At 39.1% G+C, this 21,911-nt stretch overlaps 1 protein-coding gene across 1 annotated transcript in view; it reads left to right on the plus strand.

Moving 5' to 3' along the window:
* Positions 1-21,911, plus strand: part of LOC113128174 (sodium/potassium/calcium exchanger 3-like) — a 44,777-nt gene that overhangs the window by 11,735 nt on the left and 11,131 nt on the right. The window contains exons 3-6 of the mRNA XM_026303284.2: positions 12,903-12,979; positions 19,330-19,404; positions 19,786-19,870; positions 20,518-20,621. Coding sequence (XP_026159069.1) covers positions 12,903-12,979; positions 19,330-19,404; positions 19,786-19,870; positions 20,518-20,621 — 341 coding nt within the window. The remainder of the gene's footprint in view (positions 1-12,902; positions 12,980-19,329; positions 19,405-19,785; positions 19,871-20,517; positions 20,622-21,911) is intronic.

A 21,911-nucleotide genomic window follows, 5' to 3' on the forward strand; every position in this document is an offset into this window, starting at 1 on the left:
GCTGCAACTACAAGCGTTGACAGTCAGGGCAAACACATGGACACTGCAAAGATGTTTCAAACCTACGCCAACAGATGTGCTGACTTGTATAAATAATTTAAAGAGCAACAGGTTAAGGATTAGTGAATGTGATAGATAACATTGTCAAAGTCAAAGGAGCCTGATTTATTTTGTGACAAGCAAATTTTTTGTTGAAGAAAGCAAGGGCACCTGTCTAATTTAACTTGATTTATTAGCTGTTATTATTATATCTTATAAATGGAACTCAATTCAGTCATGTTGCCAGTATTGGCAAGGTCAAAATATATTTTTTTTCTTTTTGTTTATCTATTATCTAGAATTCCATTACTTTTTCCTGATGTCACACACACGTCTAGGTGTTCTGGCAGTTTAGACTGAGTTTGTTTATGTTTTGGGAAGGGTGAAAGTGTACCTACAGTATCATTCAAAACAAAGTAACCAAAAATGTGGCAAAATAATATTTTTTCTCGTTTACATTGTTTTTTGTGATTGTTTGGTGCCGAAATCAAAATCAAAATTTCCTACCCAATGAAGTGACATGCTTTCAGACATGCATTTACATTGCTAGACCTTATCCAATGTAAGCTCTGCTGTGTCTCCCTCATACTCTACAAAGGCAACACGACCCCTCAATAAAATGAGTTGGACTTTCTCCCCATGTGAGAATATATCTCACTTGGACAATCTCCTGCTGTATGCTGCATGTATTAAAACGACAGCTCCGGACTTTTACTGTACAGATTCTCACAACATTGTCCACAGTTTATATGTTAAAAAGAAACATTTAATTCACGCCGACTCTGAGATGTTTTCATGCTCAAAACAGCAATATATCTCTGTGTGTGTGTGTGTGTGTGTGTGTGTGTGTGTGTGTGTGTGTGTGTGTGTGTGTGTGTGTGCCGTTTTCATTGCCAGGAAAAAAAACCTGTCCTATATAGGCTACAGCTGTCTTTATAAAGTCACTAAAAATTCCACAGGGGAAATACAGACATGAAGCCTAAAAAACGCAGAAGTTAATAGTGACCTGGGTCTCATGCTGTGTCTTGGAGTCAGTGTGGACTGACATAAGATAAAACTGTCTGTCTGCTCAGTGAGATACAGAAGTTATTGTGTCAGTTGGCCTGAAGACCTTAAACATTTTACTGGGTGGCTGATTATCTGACCTCATAACAGAAAAACTAGAACAAGAAGCATTACCTCTATCCACAAAACTGTGTAAAAATGCTTTAATTATGGAAAATTTGACTTTCACTTTTCTCCGCTTCCATGATTTTCTTCTCTGCAGCTGCTCACCATGTCACCATGTGTTGTGGCAAACAGCTACATTACTAGACCTAAATTAATGATAATTATTTTTGTTATCAACCGTTAATCGATTTTATCCATTAGTTGGCATAGGATTTGAAGGCTGTTTTATCTAATGTTAGTTTTTGGCTCACACACAGCATTGCAGACTTATTAGTGCTGCAACACTCAACACTACCAGTGTGTGATGTCCTTAAGTGAGTAAATTAATACAAATGATAATAATAATAAGTAATTATTTTACATTTCCATGGTATAAAAATGTAAGGTATGATGTAAAAAATCTGATTCTGGTCTTAACTGAAGTTTGACCAAATACTTTATGCAGTGTCAGGCATTAATGCATTGTGTTGTCTTTGATGCAGACTTGAAAAGATTTCCACAAAGATTGCCTCATGCTGAGGTAATGGGAATGTGGGTACAATGTAGTCCTTAAGTCACTCATATGAAAAATGTCAGCCCAATGTTCAGATGTACAGATGTACAGATCCCCAAGGGTGGCAACGAATGTTCTTTCATTGTTAGTAATTAAAAAATCTTCTGTAAGGTACCTGTTATTTCCTAGTAGCAGTATTTTATAGCCAGAGAGGGCAACTGTCGTTAAAATGCAACCATATAATAAATCATCGTGAGACCTGAAGTGAATCTGCACATTGCTGCCGTTCATATGTAGGCTATGATCACCTCCCTCATTTATCTGGTCTGAATGCACAAGTGATGCATGAATCATGGGGAACGTTATACATTGATTCATTATGCTGAACTTAACTTGGTCTAGTGTGCAGTCTGTTTTGTTGTGGTGACGTACATTGTTTAAAAGTGGAGGCAGTGTTGTTATATTGAAAGGCCAGGGTTATGTTCATCCTAGCCTGTTGTTGCACAGACAACCAGAGGTATTTATGATCCCCTGACAAGTGCCACCAGCAGATTGATTTTTCACTTACAGTATGTAGTAAAGCTGATGAGGCGGTGAAAGGATAGAGCCTGGGCTCACCAGGCTGACTTCACTACACAAAAATAGTTATTATTATTCATCACAACAGCATAACAATATAAATAGTGCCTTATGGTAATACACAGTTGATGCATGTCATTCCTGTCAGTAACACAGTGTCAGCAGTGGACCCCAGGTCATTTGTGATTACAATGATGAAAAAAAAACTGAAAGCAGTATGATGTAGCATAGAGTCATGAACTAGTGAGTGATATGTCTTTAATCATGCAGAAAGAGTCTTTTTAGCTTAAGGAAGCTAGACTCATGATACGTGTGTGTATGTGTGTGTGTGTGTGTGTGTGTGTGCGTGCGTGTGCAAGCACATCTGTGTGTTTATGTTTGGCCACGGTGTGTGGATGCCACAAACCTTCCCCTAACTGGGGAAAAAAGAGGGAGTCCTTAAATGTCACATTGCTAAGCCTGATAACTACGCTCACGACATGCGGTGTGTCAGCCCGTATCATCATCGCCCAGTGAGCATGTGCAGAACAGGCCTCCAGCCCACCACGTGCACTCAGAATATGCATGAGATATACACAGGGATGAGCTTGTACAGATCCCCAAGGGTGGGAACTACAACTTTAATTACCTTTTTTATTCATTTTGATTTATTTATTTATTTTTTGTGCTGAGCGCTGTTATTCCCCTGGTTGTTTTTGTTATCGTTCTACTGTTTGCTCTTTGACGTCCCAGCACCATTAAAGCTTCAACAGCTTTGCTTAACAGCTGCACTTCTAAGGGGAAGTCATGACTCCCAGTGACATCGGCCTGAAGCCCCTTCAGCCCCTGTGTGTGAGTGTATCAGTGTTACACTTAGCATGATGACTCCCACTGCTCTCTTTGCTGCACTTTGCTTCCAGCCATATGGTGCAGGTGATGAGGTTCAGCAGTTGTTTTTAACAGCTATAGTACTTGTCATTTGTATCCGACTGCAGACAGACGGATTCTAGGTCTGTCCTTATTACAGTTATGAGCTCTGTGTATGTTAGACTGAGAAACTGTGCTGAATTTTTATAGATGAGTTTGTTTACAGCTGATTGGCTGCTCATCTCACAGAGAGAGAGTTTTTTGTTTTTTTTCAGTCAATTTATTCCCTATTACTATGGAGGGGTGTAAACTGCTACATGAATACTACTAAGTAATAATAAGAGCAGATTTAAATAGTGGGATTTCAAAAAAATGGCGGAGAAATGAATAATTGAATTTATAATATGGATCAAAAGATCAGATTTGAATCAGGTATTTAAAAGCCAATTCCAATTTTCCTCTGCTTTTTCTGTTTTAACTTCTCCATTTGCTTATCCAGTTCACATTACCTTTGCTTATTTCTGTGGCAATCTGGCCACCCTTCCAAAAACGAGACGTAATGTAAGTTAGCCCAGGGGGAGTTGGCGTAACAAGCTCTCTGACTGGCTGTCACTGGGTCCTTATCTTCAGCAAGAAGTCAAATATGTTTCCAGAGGGTGCTGGCTTTCACCAGGGTCATCCCTTGTCTCCGATCCTATTTATGATCTTCATGGACAGGATCTCAAGGCACAGCCAGGGGGAGGACTGTGTCCAGTTTAGGGCCCTCAGCAATACATGTATGCGTTTTGCAGATGATGTTGTCCTGTTGGCTTAATCAGACCGTGACCTTCAACAGGCACTTAGGGCAGCTTTCAGCCATGTGTGAAGCATCTGTGTTCAAAGTCAGCACCTTCGAGTTAGAGGCCATGGTTCTTTGCTGGAATGAGTTGCTGTGAAGGAATTCAAGTATCTCTGATTCTTGTCCTTAACGGAGAGAGAAAATTTAGAAGGAGGTTAGAAGGAAGATTGGTGCAGCATCAGCAGTAATGCACCAGATTGTCATGGTGAAAAGGGATCTGAGCCAGAAACCAAGGCTTTCATTTTACCAGTTCCAACTCATACCTGTGGCCACACGCTTTAGGTAGTGACTGAAAGAATGAGAGTGCAAATACAAGCGGGTGAAATACTTAACTTAAAACAGATACTAAACTTTCAAAGGACAGTTAAGATTAATGTCAAATCAGTTGATCTTCCTTGAAGACCCTTACTTCCTTGACCTTTTAAGTCCAAATATCACTCTCAAACAAAATTTCACCACTATGTAATTACAGGTGGACATTGTCTGGCCCTGCATCACTAATAATTTCTGTGTTGTTTTTCACAGAGGATAAGCAGACAGTGACTATGCACACACACAGACACAGACATCCACAGAGAAGAAAAAAAAAATCTTTTCCCACTGTGCATAATTAGCTGGGAGTGTGAGATGCAGAATTATTGCATTCATAATGGGCTGGGCAGCTTCCAGTTGATGGTAGCTTGACAGGAGAGAGCAGAGGGAGCTGTACTGCAGTGTGAAGTGAATTAGCAGGGTATTAATTAATGACATATTTAACTATTATTCATCACCACTATGGCACTCACTGGAATTCTGCTGAGTCATTTTACTGCATAAAACCATTCTCATTGTTTATTTCCATAAACTTACTGTGAGATCCACTGTGACTAACTGGGAAAACCCATTGGAATATTATCAGACAGAAATTACAATTTGTTACAGCGCAACAGCATTTATGATCCCCTGAGAAGTACCACCAACAGAATGACTTTTCTCTTTACAGTATGTAGTAAAGTGCCTGAACCAGTTGTCCGTCAGCTGCTGGGGCGCTGAAAGGATAGAGCCTGGACTCACCAGGCTGACTTCACTACACAAAAATAGTTGTCAAGTGGGCAACGTTGTTTTTATTTATTGATCGGTTGTGCTTTTCCCCCCTGCCTTTCAATATGCCTAGAGTAAAACCAAAAAAGCCCATAGTCACACTAGGAACTTTAATCAGCTTCTACAGATACCATTAGTAAATTTAGGACACAAACAGCAGGGGATGTGTTTTAAACAGCTGTTTGTGGAGATGACATCACTAAGTGCACTACAAATAGAGTTGGAGTGCAGAAAAATCCTGGGCTGACATAACGTGTGTCCAAAACTCTTTGTGGATTGATAGATTTTATGATGGATGAGTGACACAAGCTTTCTATGTGGTTTGGCCTTTAGTCTTGTTTCCATGGCTTAATTTTCTTCTTTTTTTCCTCTCAGTGTTGTATTCTCCAAGTAGACTGCTGAGGTCTGGGAATACACACAGCAACTACAGAAAACATGTCAGATGGGGCAAAAAAATGGCAATCAGATTTTAGACAAGTTCCCACAGTAGCCAAAACTCTTTAGAAGAGGAACTAAATACAAGCAGTGAAAGCGTTACACAAACTTTCTGTTGTAAACAATCCATCACAGTGTTTTTGTAGGGAGACTCACCTGCAGACACACTCGAACAGACAGAATTTCATCAAATGTTTTCAGATGTCACAGATCTGCTGTGGGCTTGTGTTTCTCTGTTTCACTCTTTCCATATGTTATATGTATCTCTTAACACTCATTCACACACACACACACACACACACACACACACACACACACACACACACACACATACTCACACACACACACAAAGAGTTGAAAGCCCTTCTTGAGCCCTGACTCCAAAGGTCAGGTCTGATTTGTAAACTGTAATATAATATCCATAGTCATCACAACAGCATAACAATGGCCATATGCATCTGCACACAATTTCTTCCAAATCAGAGCTGGCCATCCAAACATCCAAATGCAGTTAGACAACCCCCTCCCCTCATCATCTTACCCCCCATTGCCAAATCCAGCCAGCGGTGCCTCTTTGTTCCCATGACAACAGCCTGAAACTATTATATCATCAGTGAAAAGGGAACAGGACAGAATTTTGTGAGCACGCAGACTTGCATTCCCTGGCTGTTTGTCTTTCACTCTTGCTCTGCGTCATACACACATCCAAAAAGTTCCCTCTCCCCTACTCCACCCTTCGGCACATACAGAGCCTTATCCTGCGTTACATAAGGCTGTTTAGAAAAGGTGACATCATTGCCAGTAAGACATTGAAGAGGGTAGGAATAAAATTTTTGCTGCTCTGTGAGAGCCATATTAGCTGATCAACACGTTTTCTCTCTGGGCATGGTTTGTTGTGATTGGCCACTGGGGCAAGCTGGCAGCAAGGGTAATTTGTTGCACCAAAATCAAGCTCTCACACACTCTGTAGGTTAACAGACCACTGAATCTGTGTAGGACAGAGTCATGCCACTTCACCTTACTTTAGCTGGTGTGTAGGAAGTCAAAAATCTTCATTTGCAACTAAACTTTATCTACTCAAGGAGATTTGCCAAAAATACTACAACACAGCAGATCCTCTCATACGTTTGTCTATCTGAACATGGTTCGCGTTGCATAAAGGCAAGATAAGGTGCTGCTGAGCACCAACCGGAGGAAAACAAGCCTAACAGAAGTCATGCTACATCCCAATTCAGAGCCCCTGGGTGACACATAGTTGCTCCTTTCAAATTGCCTGGTAAATTGGACTGGCGTGGGATGCTGCATGCAGGCAGTCAGCTCCAGCAGGATAGTGAAGCAGACTGAGGCTGAATGTGTTGATTCCTGATTGATACATTGACTGCAACTGATTGTGCATAGTGAAGAAGAACAGTGAGAACAGGGTGATTGCCGAAAGGGAAAAAATGGAAATTTCACTGCTCTTATGTGTGTGTCCTTTTATATCTTGCTCCATCTGTGTGTTCAGCTATAGCGTGTGTGTCGGTGGGTGGGTGGGTGGTTGTGTGTATGCATCTGTGTGTATGAATATGTGTGTGTGCTATAGCTAGCAGTGTTATTTCAGGGCAGAGCACCATCAGCTGTTAAAGGGCCACCCCAGTGACCTCACTTAAAACTGCACTAATTGCCAGCCCAACTGCATCACTTGTCCTTGCTTTCTTTCTCACTTTCTTTGTCTCGACATGCTCTCACTACAGTTTTACAATTCTCTGCATTCTGCTTTACAGCTTACTATTGATGAAATGATAATATTGACTGAGCTGTGTAACGCAGATAGCATCTTTTATGTTTAAAGTTCCCCCCTCAGCACTACTTCCAACCACTCCACTATTCTCCAACACACCAGCATCATTTCCATCGCACACAATGGCACGTGTATTTTTTTTTTTTAATCCCCAAATATCATGCATAATGCACCGCATCTCAACCTGCACTCTGCATGTAGTACATCAAACGTCATCGCTAATGGCAAGTGTACCGTGGAGTAGCGGTACCGCAGTGACTCCCTTTATGTTAAGACTAGCAGTCTATTATTTGTGCCCACCACTGCCTCCTGCCACTTAAACACACTCTGCCTCAAGGAGACAGTCACTCTGTTGCTATGGAGTTGGTGTTTAGATGGCTAAAGTTGAGCACACACCCAGGCAGGAGTGCTGATATTGATGAAGCAGATCAAAGTCGAATGATGTGAGCGCATACGTCTAAGTGTGGCAGCCGTACTGTGTTAAAACAGCTCTGTGCACAAATGTGTTGATTAACACTGATGGATCATCCAAACATTGGAACAACAACTATGATTTAGTATTAATGAAAGAATAATATTTGTTTGAAAAGTTTCCTCTTCAGTGGAATATTCAGACATTCCTTTTCAAGCAGACTGCCTGAGTCAGCTGTGCTCTGGTTATCAGCTATGGCATGTGCAGCGTAATTGGACCTGGACAGTTTTCACTTGATGTAAGGCATGTTCTGTCAGCTCTGAAAGATAAGTGTGAATTTATTGTTGAATCTGAAAGCATCCTCTCATTGCCTGGGTGCCTTGCACAATTTTGAATATGTGTTTGAATAGGGTAAGGGTGAGTCACTCCTCAAATGCAACAGTTGTGTAAGAAGTTAACTGTTTACTGCTCTTCAGTAGGTTATGTAGGATGTCGGTTATGTATGTTGGGGATTTTATGTCCCTGTATTGATGGATAGGCTTGTTGCAGTGTGACACCACGTACTGTCCTTTGTGGCTCAGCTGTAACTTAAAAAAAACACTGACAAAAACAAAAGAACCTATGTTATTCCAGTGGTATTACCAATGAACATCACTGAAAAGTCTATGAAGGGTGTGCCCACCACACAAATGTGATGCTACAATGATGCAGGAAGTCTCAAAGTGCTTTCGGACTGAACCCAACATTTGGACTTCTATCGTTTGTTGAAATTTAGCACAGGAGTGTTTTTGCAGTTAATGTTCATTTTTTCTTCAATCGGAATAAGTGCAATAATGACTGTGCAGTCACCTGCTGTAGCTGTGTTTGTGTTCAGAGTGCGCCTGTGCTGTGTATGAGTGACAGCTCAGACTGACTGATATTAGAACTTAGCAGGAACTCCCACTCTTTATCCAGTTTTTATTTTGTATTTTTTCAGACTTGGCTCTTTCTTCTATATACTGTTTGTGGAGTCAAATATAGTTTTGTGTTCACTTATGTTTTTTTTTTATTAGTTTTATATGAAAATATGCCTTCTTATGTCACCATATTGGCAAATATAGTGTGTGTGAGAAGGCATAACCTCCCTCTGTATCTGCTGTCAGTGTGTCCAAGCTGCATAACCTTCAGCTAGGACTGCAGCTGCTCAGTGACCAGCAGCTGTGTAAATGTGTAAAGGTAAAGTGAGACAGAAAAAGTATGCTTGGTTAACTGCCTCTACATGATTGATGGATTAAAAAGGAGTAAGAGCTGAGGACTTGGAAATCTTCCATTTATTGAGAACTGAGGCGCCATGAAAATGAAAGTACCTTAGCGGCCACCCCGACGTATATAGAGTTAAGTATGTTGTAGCATGTGCGCGTGAAGCAGGTGCTTGTTCTTGTCTGTCCATTCACAGAAAACTATGGCAATGAGCGCATCTGCTGCCTTGATCTCACTAAGGCGTATTAGCAGATGTCAGTCCGGGCACAGAAATCTCTATAGCTGCTCTGCCAGCCTATCCTCTTGTCTCCATTACCATGTCCACTTGACAGGAATCAGTTGCTGAGCCCTTTGTCTCCCCTGCTCATTTCTGAGCATCATTCACCTCAGTTTGGCAGCTCTCACGCTGTCTGCTTCTCATGTGGTTGATGTAGAGTTTCCATTTCAGGTTGACTGTAGTTGCTCAAACATCTGTCTGTATCTCCTTTGCTACTGTGGTCAGTGCAAACAGGAATAAACAGTTTGAGGTTCTTACATACTTAGCTAAGCCCCTCATCTACAGATTGCATGTGGTGGCTTTTCATGTGACCTCTAACCTCATGAAATGTCATTAGTTAATGAAATACTGCTGGGTTAATGCTGTAGGTAGGAAGCTAATTACAGTAGGTGGCCATATGCTAATATTTGTAGTTTACATATTTATAATGTGTTTTCTTATGCTTCTGCTCATGTGAGTTTTAAAGAAGCTAAAATAAGATACCACACTCCTTCTTACCAGAGTGCCATGCACGATGCTTCAACATACTGTAACAGTCACTGTTTTAGGTAGGATTTTAGTAAACAGTTACTTTGTTTATCACCAATGGACAAAACTAACAGAACAAAGCAACCAAACAGAACTAAACCAGAAATTATGCTTTAAGTGCGTAAGTCAGATTTAGAAAGAGCTGGATGCTGTCAAGTGGAACCTCTTAGTGGTGGTGTCTATAAAACATGAAGGTTTGATGGGTTTCTAATTCGGCATTACATCTGCATGTGTGCTTAGCTCTCATGGGAAAAAGGACTTCATGCTTCTTGGATCAGTAATTAGCTCTAAGAGTTTTGTCTGCAGGCTCTTTGAAGACTTGAGGATGCCTTCAACTTCAGCATTCTGCTAGTTTTCTTTTGTTTTTGTATCTGCTTTTTCATTTTTCCCTTCACTGTTTTGATGTATCACTATTTCTGGTTATTTGTAAAACATTGACTTAAGAAAGGAGTGTTGTTTTTCTTATCTCCACTTCCCCCTAGGTTCTACAGTATCATAAGAGCTGCTTGTTCTTTCCCTTCATACACTAGCCTGGCATTTTAGCTGGACTGAGTTTGAACCAGCTAACATTGGCTTTAAACAGTAAATGTTAAACACATCCAGCTGTTGCTGTGAGATGGCTGTGTGCTCTGCTGCTCTGTACACTCTGTGGCATTTTACAGGCTGCTCTGCATTGTGTTAGGCTTAAGAAAGTATAGCAGTGGAACATAGTGCAGAGGAGGACTGCAGACACTCAAACACAATGAAATTGTGAAAATTGAAAGAGTGGGAGAAAACAGTGGTAAAGCATTGAACTATCATTTTCTGCTCTCATTTTCGCTCTGTAATGTGTTGCAACTGAGATAAGACCAAGAGTAGGTAGAATGATGAGCTACTCAACACGTACCTTAGATTATTCATTCATTCTCTCACCCACTGGTAGCCTACCTGCCTCTCAAATGAACATAAATGATATAGAAGGCAACCTACACTTTATGATGTAAGACTAATACTGTGTAACATTGATGCTGTTGATCTAAACCCTTCAACTGGCGTGTATCCAATTTAATAAATGTTACTTTAAAAGATATAAGTAAAAAAAATGAATGAATTGTAAGAACATTGTTGAGCCTCTGACTTTATCATGGGAAAGCTTCACTTTATCCCATACTTCAGTTTTAGACCAAAAAGACAAATAAACAAATGTCACATTGTTTAATTTTGCTAGTTAACAGTTGTCATTATGACAACAATCAAAACTACATAGGACACTCTCAGTAGAAAACAACCTGCAAGATGAGGATCACGTGACTGACAGAGTTAAGTGCCGTAAAAGCATACATGCCAGCTGATTAGCTTGAGTGGCATAGTTCTGATTGAGCTACCTTGTACAGATGTAGCGATTCAAAGTGTCACACTGGACTAAAATATTCCACTATGCAGTCCCTCTTTCTGCCATCAGGTGTGGCAACACTTTTTAGTAAATTATACTCTTATTACACCAGGTTTCATGTATCTAGTCAAAGATCAAAAAAGCATGGAGCAGAACACCATAAGTTACTAAAATAGTAAACACCATGTACAGTTTTCTAGAATGAAAACATTTTTGTGAACACTCATTTCAAATCTGATATATCACACAGCTGCTGTCACAACCATATGTTGTCTATAATTTTATCAGCAAAAATCTTGTTAACTGGGCTTCATTAAAACCCAGTATAGATGACCACAGAGAGGGGAGACTGGAGGATTAACAGTGTACAACTGCACTATTTTAAATCAATACTTTCTGAAATTTATATTTTATAGTCTACCTTTTCAGTCACCTGTGTCATTCCTAAGACACAGCAGCATACAACTGTCGGGGAGGATAGCGAAGGTGCAAAGCTGTCACATCAACACAATGTTTTGTTTTATTGACTTTTAACTTTATTAATTGTTTTTATGCAGACAAAGGAACAGCAACAGTCACGTAGACTTATATGGCACACATAATTGCATTGCTTCATTAACTATCAGTCAGCTTAACTATTAGATATGAGTATTAGATATGTGTATTCTTAAGTGTTGTTTCACTGTTTTTGTACAGCACCATGGTTCCTAGTGGAACACTATTTTACTTTGCTATGTACTGATGTACTTAATTATTTAACCAGGATTAAATTCTGAGGTCACAGTCTTCTTGGCGATAGAATCCCAGATAGAATTGAGTGACAATTAATCACCCTCCATCCATCTATTAGCTATACCCTCTTATTCCTAACTAGGGTCACAGGGATCTGTTTCTGATTCTGATTCTGATTCTGATGTTGCCAGTTTTTGCACCACATGCAAGCAACCATTAGCATTAGCCCACCTCACTTCCTGGTGCCTTACTGTCCTTTCCCAGGGAATAGTGTAGTTCTGAAATATGTACCAGATGTTAGAAGTAGCCTGTGAATAAACTCCTAATTTCAGCTGGGGGAGAAGATGACAGTGGTGACATGATGCTTGTGGATTAAGAGGCAAAGGTTTCTCAACACTCTGGCAGCCAAATGCCTGTCATTGGTCTTGGCAGTCAAAGAGGGACTGTTGGACTGAGAGAGGGGAGGACACTAAAAACTGTGGAGGGGTGGGGGGTGGGTTTAATAACTTTGGCCACCTTTTAAAGACAAACTCTCTTTTTCATCTCTTTCTGTTTTCCTTCACACTCTCCCATCTGCCAGCTCTCCATTTTTTTCTCTTGCTCTCTGTATCTTACTCAGACTCACAGTTGCCCTCTCTTATCAGTTGTACTTACATTCTCATGCAGAGAAGTGCACTTTGCAAATTATGGTTAAACTCCCACCACCTTTTCTCTGTCCTTTGCTTTCTATACTACTTGCTGTACCCTAAATATCATTTGTTCTATTTTTAAAATGCTCTCTCTCCTCTTTGTCCTACTAGTGTTCACTTTTTTTCATTTTCCTATTATCCTGCTTCAAGCATACAAAGTCCTTGGAAAGGCACAGTTAGACTGCCATACATAGCCAGTGAAAGGATAGTTCGGTCAAGGCTCCTTGTCAGTACATGACTCCAGTGGGTTTCTGTGCTCACCGGTTGAACTCTGCTGGGCACTGGAAATATGTTGGATGTACCCCACTCTACAGAGACATACATATGTATACATGCATTAACATACTGTATATGAATAGTTCTAACCTTATGTTTCTGTCTGGTCTGTTCCAGCTCTGCATGAGTTCCCTACAGACCTGTTCACAAACAAAGAGAGAACAGAAGGAGCTGTGGCGCTGCATGTCCTGTGTGTAAGTGAATCTTTACTACAGTCCATTCATGTGCAGGTGTCCTAACATGTCAGAGTTTGTGTAAGTGCACAAATTATTTTTCATCGCTTGCTGAGCATTTCTGCATCATGTTTTAAAGGATAAGTCTTTGCCTTTTTCTTACTGTCAACAAATGTGATTTAAAAAATGACAGATTAACTGATTCTACCAAAAATTAGTGTTCACATCCAAAACCTGGTAGCATATATCTAGCTCTATGTTATACTGTTGTCCAAAAACTATTAAGAACACATCAGTGGTTCACACCATTGACATGTTCCTTCATTAACACAAACATGACATTTTAGTTTATTTTTAGTCTCTACCTCATTCACAGTCCTGCTGCAAGAAACACTCAGTGGAGCACCAAATCTGTTTTCATCCACAGCTGTGCCCAGCAATTGCAGTATTTACTCCTAGTTAACACTTGTTCAAAACCACTGTTTAATCAAATTTCTTATCCTTTTTAAAAAGTGAAATTATGTAGTTAATTATATGGGGAAATAAAAATAATATAATATTGATTTTTGTCTATTGTTTACAGTTTGTTTAAAGTACAGTTAAACTACAGAAAAATTTAGAACCATTTAGAATTGCACATTTGTAACACTGTCAGACTCAATTGATACAGCAGAACCCGAGATATGTTTTTTCCACCATACATGCTTTTTCATTGTCAAAACTAGAACCTACATTCTTAATGCAACTTGTTGATAATGTAGGTGTACTGTATGTTTGTATGTTAGGTTGTTGGTGGCTAATGCAGCAATGAGACTCTGACCTCAAGCAGAGATAAGCAGCTGCACACTACAGAGCTCTGGTAGTCTCTTCTAACTTTTTATTTTCAAACTTGTAGTCTTCAGACCCAACTGACACTTATTCCTTGATGTCACTTGAGGCAATTTATCAGACTTTCTACAGCCCCTCACACCTGATGACAGACTTTGCTGTGTAAAATTATTTAAACTCCCCTTTGTGATTGTACTGCTAAGGACGTGCCATGTTTGGTTTCATTACCTTGATGGCAGGCTGTCATTCGGCACAGTCATGAACAAATGATAAACGGTGCTCTGCTCTTTTCCTCTCCTCTTCTCTCTTGTCACCTACTTTCCTGTCCTCTTCTCTGGTTCAGCACATGCCTGACAACCACACTGGCCTCTCCAGCTTGGCCAAGCAGGCATGGCTATGATAGAGCCCCTCTGTTGCCACTGGAAAATGACACAAAGCAGAATGTTCCAGATTATGGTGACCCATGTTGATGTGCTGTTGTTAATTGTAATGGAAGATCATGCAAGTAGAGCAGCATTTCCAGGGAATTTTGCTGTACATAAACAGAGCACTAAGAACTACCAAATGGGCAATGTTACAGTGCACCCACCTCTGAGTTGGCCTGTACTGTATAGTTGTACTTTTACACCTTACTGTTTTTAGAAAAAGAGAATTCAAACCAAAAATGACCAGACCTGATGAAGAGTTTGCCCACTATGACTGCATATGTTTGAACTTTCACAGCATGTAAACAGAACATGACTGGAAGATGGCATGCAAGAAGTGAGCCAGAGAAGTGAAAGTCTTTTTTTTAGTATTTCATATATAGTTCTGATGTTTTAAAAGATTATCTATGACCATACCCAAACAATCTGACCACAGTATTTGGATACAAAGAATGAAGAAGATGCTTCTTCCAAGAGCGCTGCTGATTTTGCTGTACAGTAAACCCCCGAAATTCGCTGGGGTTATGTTTCTAGAGCACTCACAAATTGTGAAAAACCGCAAATTTTAGATGTGGTCGAAAAAATACCTATAAGTGCCTGGTTTTCTAGCTTAAACCCTAAATATGTCCCCAAATATGCTCACAAAACACTTTAATTTCATTTCAAACTCAGCTTAATACATTATTAGTAAATACATTAGTGACCTAAATTAGTAAATTATATTGTGCTTAATAATTTAGCTTTAAAATGCATGAAAAATGATATATTGCCACGGAAAAAGCCATAACAATTTGCTGAGCATATCTGTGGTCTCTGTGAACAATTATTAGTTAGGTTCTGAGGTTCTAAGGAAAAATCCGCAAACGACTGAGGCCGTGAATTCTGAGCCTCGACTTTGTACATTGTATTCAGTTTACTAGCCCAGGGCTTGCTCATACTGTCTGAAGATACAGAAGTGGAGAAGAAATTCCCAAATTTCGACCCCAGCTGCTTAGAGGCTGGAGAAAGCAGGATTTTTTTCATGAAAAGTCTGGGTAGTAGGGATAGCCTCAGCCTTTTTTATCAAAATCTCTTGGAGATGGTGAAAAAATTGAGCAGAACCTATGTTTGAGAAAATAATGCAAACTGGCTATCAATATACAGATCTTGCAGAGATCAGGGGCCCTGTATACTGTCATTGCATATGTGCAAAAGGGAGCATGTAATATGGCACTTTTCTAACAGAACCTTTTTAGGCCAACTTCCCTTTATTCTGTTTTCATATATTTTTGTATTTATATGTTTGTATAACATTTCAGTGAATACATGACGGTGTTGTCAGGGTCACTGGTGCCCACTGAGAAACTGCAGAGCTGCCAGATGCGTGTTGATTTGAAATGTTGATGTTGGGCTTAAAGAAGATGTTTGATGTTTTGTTAGATGTGTGAACTGTGTGAACACATTCATATACATATTCTGTTTGATATTTTAACAGCTTTATGGACCTGTCAGCCTTTTAAAACTTGTTTTACACTGCCTCCTTTTTGCACAGAAGCAACACAAATATTAGTATACATAAGTGTTTATGGTTTATGTGGGAGTGTTTCGGGTGAACTATGCAAGCACCACTGGGTGCACATTCTCTAGTTGATTGTATGTAGGCACAGTTTTTGTGTTTTGGGTGCACGTAAATCTTTAGTATGGAGATGAGGCACAGCATCTGGTGCTTTTAATTGATAAGTGAAATGATTACTGAATGAATCGATTAACTATTTTAGCAACATTTTATTAATCTACTGTTTCAACACTACATTGAACGACTCTCTCTCTCTGACAAAAATTGCTGTTTTAATGTTTCAGTCAGAAATCTAGTGACTTTAGAGTTTACTTGGATTTAAAGTAATCTTGGGTTGCCAAAAGAATCAGGCAATCAGCTCTTCATTTTATTGACAATGGATATACATGGAATTGGTCCATTACTAGTCAGTCATATGGTATGAGCTTTAGTGAAAGGTGTACTTGATGTTTTAGACCAGCAGAGACTTAACAGATAGTACCTGAGATTATCATGTTAGGTTATAAAGACTGACGTGGTCAACAAAAAAATGGAGCTACATTAGCAACATGCAAAACATTAATCTCAGAAATTACAGTTGTAAATAAATAATAACAGTTGTGTCACATGAATCACATTCCAATGCACACCGTCTGTAAACAGTCTGTAAACCACTGGTGAATGAGGAAACCAGTTGCTGGAGTTTTGGGAAAGGATTCCCATACTGATAACAAGCTGCAAGGTCCCTCTCCTCTTTAGTCCGGAGGATATGGCACCCATGGTTGCCAAAAGGAATGTCACATTTTCATTGGTCTGACTACAGAACAGTTTTCCACTCCATTTTACATGAGGTTAGGTCCAAAGAAGATGGCAGTATTTCTGGAGTATGTTCATATATGGCTTCTTCTGCAATAACGTGTGTGTCTGGATGGCACGGTGAACTGTGTTCACAGACAGTGATTTTGGGAATTATTCCTGAGCCCATGCAGTGATGTCCATCACAGAATCATGTCTTTTTTTAATGCAGTGTCGTCTGAGGGCCAGAAGATCACGGGCATCCAGTATTGCCTTTCGTTCTTGTCACTTGCACACCGAGATTTCCCCAGATTCTCTGAATCTTTTGATGGTATTAGGTACTGTAGATAATGATATATTTATAGTCATTGCAATTTTACATTGAGGAACATTATTTTGAACTTGCTCGACAATTTGTAGATGCAGCTTTTCACATATTGGTGAAGCTCTGCGCCCATCTTTACTTCTGAGAGACTCCGACTCTGTAAGATGCTCTTTTTATGCTCAATCATTCTACTGACCTGTTGCCAATTATCCCAATTAGTTGCAAGATGTTCTTCCAGTTCCTATTAGTACCACTTATTTTTACAGCCTTTTGTTGCCTCTGTCCTTTTTTGAGACATGTTGCTGCCATTAATTTCAAAATGACCCTATTTCCATATTTTCTTAAAATGGTACATTTTCTTAGTTTAAACATTTGTTATGTTTTCAATCTAGACTTTACTTTTTTTTTTTTTTTTTTAAATTGGGGTTGTATATCCTATGTTGCTTTTCAACATCTTGTCAGTAAGCTACTAACGCTTTCAGATACATTCATTATCACAACAATTAAATTTGACAAAACACATAAGCCCTGTAGAGTTTCAGTGACAGGATGAAATTAATTGAAACTGAAACTTCCCAATATAGCTGATAAATGTACTGGAAGCCATACCTCTCTACCTGCAGCAATTCCCTGTACTGTTTTTTTCTGAAAGAACTTATAAGCACTTATTTTGTTGTTAATAATTAAAAAAAAAAATTAAACCAAATAGCTTCAAATCTAAAACTACTATTAAAAATAATAATAATACATTACAGAACAGATGTCATGTAACCATGTAGCTTAGATTGCCAGAGATATACTGTATTTGTACTGTAGCAACATATGGTCTAAATTCAGGGATGTTGGTTTAAACACTGGATATTGATAAAAAAAAAAATTCTATTATCCCATGATGCAGTCATCAGCAAAGCTTTTATGAACTGACCCCAACGTCATGCAGGGATTCTTGTTCATGTATGTTTCTGGTGTTGTAGTCATCTGAAAGGCAGAAAACTATTAAATACTTTAAATTAGAGCTTTACTGAATTTTATTACAGTAATTAATTTCCAATTGCTGGTCCAATTCACACACAAAACATATGGGCACTTGCTCATCCACTGATATAGACACATGCTCACACCCAGCTGCCGTAGGATTTAGATGGAGATGAAAGCTGTAGTTTTCTATACCCTCCTCTAAATCAGAATCCAGATTAAACCCAGTTTTCAGGATTACATGCGACCTTTGACCTTTTGCTTGCCTTGAACTGACAAATCCCCACCTCAGGGACTGATGGGCTTGGGCTTATAGCAGGCACGCACACACCCACACACACGCCCACACACACAAACACACACACACTAAAAATCGTTTACTGTGTGAGTCCAGTCATAGCTCTTATGCAGATCTTTGGTAGTTCAGCTCACTCTCACCTGCTTTCAGAATTAGGAAATAGAAGGAACTTTTGGTGCACAGTTAAATCTGACTCTGATCTGAGCATTAAAAGAAAAAGGAATATTCACTCTCCTGCTGTCAAAGTTGGCCTTTGATAGGCTTCATTATTACAAAATGTAAGAATATTCATGGCTTTTTTTTTGTTCACCTGTTTCCAGCCAGTCTGTCATCACTACCTGAGATTTCTCTTGATCATTGCAAGCTGTCATTCCATCCTTTGGAATGACAGCGTCTTTTATTGTACTGGTACTCTGTCTTGTATCAATTATGTGACAAAGAGGAAATGTTGCATGTGCTAACCAATAACCAAAGCAAATATGAATGATGAAAGTGTCTCTGAAATCAAAGTTTTAGAAGGGAGATATTGGTAAATGTCAAAGTTTATCTTAATACTGTGTAAATTAAGGATCTCATAAAGGAAAATGCCACCATATTTAAAACTGGTATATTTGCTATAAATGTTGCCATTGTGACTATCACTCTATGGGTCATAGTAACTTTGCATTTGCAAAATATAAATAGAAATATCCTCCACTCTTGGGCTTTTTAAATGCTAGTCTGTTTTAAAAGTGAAAACTCACTTCCCTACTATAAATGTAAATAATGTGCTCCCACAGTTAAATTGTTCATAAATTTTTAATGTTTGATTCACTGCACTGTATTTGCATGGATCAGATCTGTGACTCTTTAGCCTTTAATTAGTGCACTTGTTTCATTTTTCATGGTAATTTGCATACAAATGTAATCTAACAGAGAACTATTTTTTCAGATAATATTCCAAGTGCCTCCAGAGACTTGTTTACAATAGAAGTTACAAAACAGGACATGGAAGGTGATAAAAAAAAACATCTCCTGTTGACAGATCATCTAAATATACATACAATATACATCATATTTAAATATTCAGCAGGAACCCAAGGAAGCCAAGGAAGTTTTCTCTGTGTTATGTCACATGTATAAATTCACTTCTATGCAGCATTCATATTGTATTGGTCCCTGTAATATTTATTATTCACTGTCTCTCCACAGACCATTTACATGTTCTGTGCCCTGGCTCTGGTCTGTGATGACTACTTCGTCCCCTCCCTGGAAAAGATATGTGAGGTATGAGCATGAGGTCTTAAGCAGTGCGTTTATCAATTACAGTCATGTATAGCATTTTGAAGGAAATGTCAACATTGAGCAATCGGGGTTTTGATGGACATTTGGGAAAATGTTTTTCTATTTGTATCTTACTAAATAATGTGTTACTAATTCTCAGTAAAAAGGGAGACATAGGAATCAATTTTTATTACACAAATTAGTTTTTCTTCTTCTAGAGGTTTCAACAGTGGTAAAATACCAGATTCAGGAAATACCTTTGTGATCAGCTTAAGGGTCAGAAGTCAGGCAGTGACTGATGTACTGTGTATGTCTCTGACTGCAGGAGCTATTTCCTGTTGAAGAATTAACTTTATATTTGTCTCCTCTTCTCTTTTCTCTCAGCGTCTTCATCTTAATGAGGATGTTGCAGGTGCAACCTTTATGGCCGCTGGCAGCTCTGCTCCTGAGCTCTTCACATCCGTCATAGGTGCAATAACTGCAGCCGTCTCTTTACCTCCTTGCTTTTAACTGAAACACATGCTGTAATACTGTAGCTGCATTATGGAAGAAGTATGTATGTCTTTCTAAACAAACATGGCTTTCAATATACCAAATCACATTGGAATTACATTAAAGTCATATTATGTAATAAACACTATAGCAATGATGGGGAGTAAAAGCCATATGTTTTTATAATAATATTGTGGTACTTATATGAAATCAAATAGATTTCACTACAAGATTTCCTGAATTTCCCTGCAGGAATTAATAAAGATATCTCATCTCATCTCATAATACTTATTATACATTATACATACATACAGACTTGGTTTAAGAGCCAAGAGGTTTTTGGCCTCTAAAAAAGATTTTCTTCTCTTCTTCCTCCGTATGTTTGTTTGTGGGCATGTGTGTGTGTGTGTGAGAGAGAGTGATGCATGACCAACATGGAGTTATGTGACATCTGTTAGTCAGTGCCCAGATGCTGCACTGCAGCTGCATAAGTGAAGTAGTGTACAACTCATCTTCACTCTCTATGGAGTCATAATGCTGTGTGTGTGTCTGTGTGTATATTGTGCGTGCATGCATACTGTATGTGTGTGTGTGTGTGTGTGTGCTGGCTCATTCTCTCCCTAGGGGTGTTCATCACCAAAGGTGACGTGGGTGTTGGGACCATCGTGGGTTCAGCCGTCTTTAACATTCTCTGCATCATTGGTGTGTGTGGTTTCTTCGCCGGCCAGGTATGATGTCATAGCAGCGTACTCTGCTGCAGCCAAGCATCTGTGACATTTTCAGAGTACAACCAGCAGCCTAATGTCACCTTTAGTATTCAGTCATATAAACAAAAAGTGGTAGAATGATCTCATGCATACAAGTATAAGTAGAATTCAGGCAACACATATACACTGTTGATTTATGCATGCATGACTTCATGTGTCTGACTGCCCCAAAGTACAGCTTCAGAGGACATGTTTATGGAAGCTATCTTTGTCATGTTAATATAATGAAACATCATATCTAATTAGCCCAGCAAGTAATAAACTACCCCTCCAAATAATAAATAATATAAAGCCATATTTGTTATTTGTTGTGGTGGTTCATTTTTTGATGTGGTGGTTTGTTGTTCAAGGTGTTTTGTTACTTGATGTGTTGTTTTGTTATCAGATGTGGTGCTCATCATGAACCAGTCAGGAACAAGCACATCGAACGAAGCACCACATGAATCACCACAACAAATAACAAAATGTGGCTTTATAATATTTATTATTATATGGAGTAATTAGATGTGATGGATCATTACGTTACCCTGACAAAAAATATCTTCCATACACGTAAACCATGTATATGTATATATATATATTTAGGATTATTTTTATAGATATTCTTGAAAAGCATGTACAGTTTATTTATTTTATTTATTTCATTATTTGAATGAAGGACTATTTGACATGTTCCATTTTGCTACGTTTTTATGCAATGCCATGTGCAACTTCACGTCAGAATGATCACAAAACGTTGTTTGTGTCTCTGTTCTCCTTTACATTTGTGGTACTGTGTTGTACATGAGATACAGAGATAACATGGTGCAGTCTGTCTTTGATGCTATCTGACATGGAAATGAGCGGAGTACAAGGATAAGCTCTCTGCTTTGAAAAATATATGCACTGGACTCCAAGCAATGATGCAATTCCAGATTGTGCATTATGTAATCATGGTGAGATAATGAGGGAGAAGGGCAGGCGGGGCTTGGAGGGATAGGGGGTTCGGTAAGATCATCTTCAAACCAAGCAGTGCACTTCACTAATGTTTATTACAATTCTCAGTAGATTCCTTCTACAAAGAACTATTGTACAACGAGACAGAGTACAAATAAACACTGAAAGCTTTTTTAAGCTGTGACTTTGCCCACTATCGCACAGCAGCATGCGATTCCACAGCTGGGAGTGGCGCATTCAAAATGTGACCCCTGACTCTACACATACATATGGAGTGTGGTGGTTGTGTGGGAGAGTGTAATGGTGTTAGTCACT

The sequence above is a fragment of the Mastacembelus armatus genome, chromosome 1 (assembly GCF_900324485.2).
Source record: "Mastacembelus armatus chromosome 1, fMasArm1.2, whole genome shotgun sequence".
Classification (NCBI taxonomy): Eukaryota; Metazoa; Chordata; class Actinopteri; order Synbranchiformes; family Mastacembelidae; genus Mastacembelus; species Mastacembelus armatus.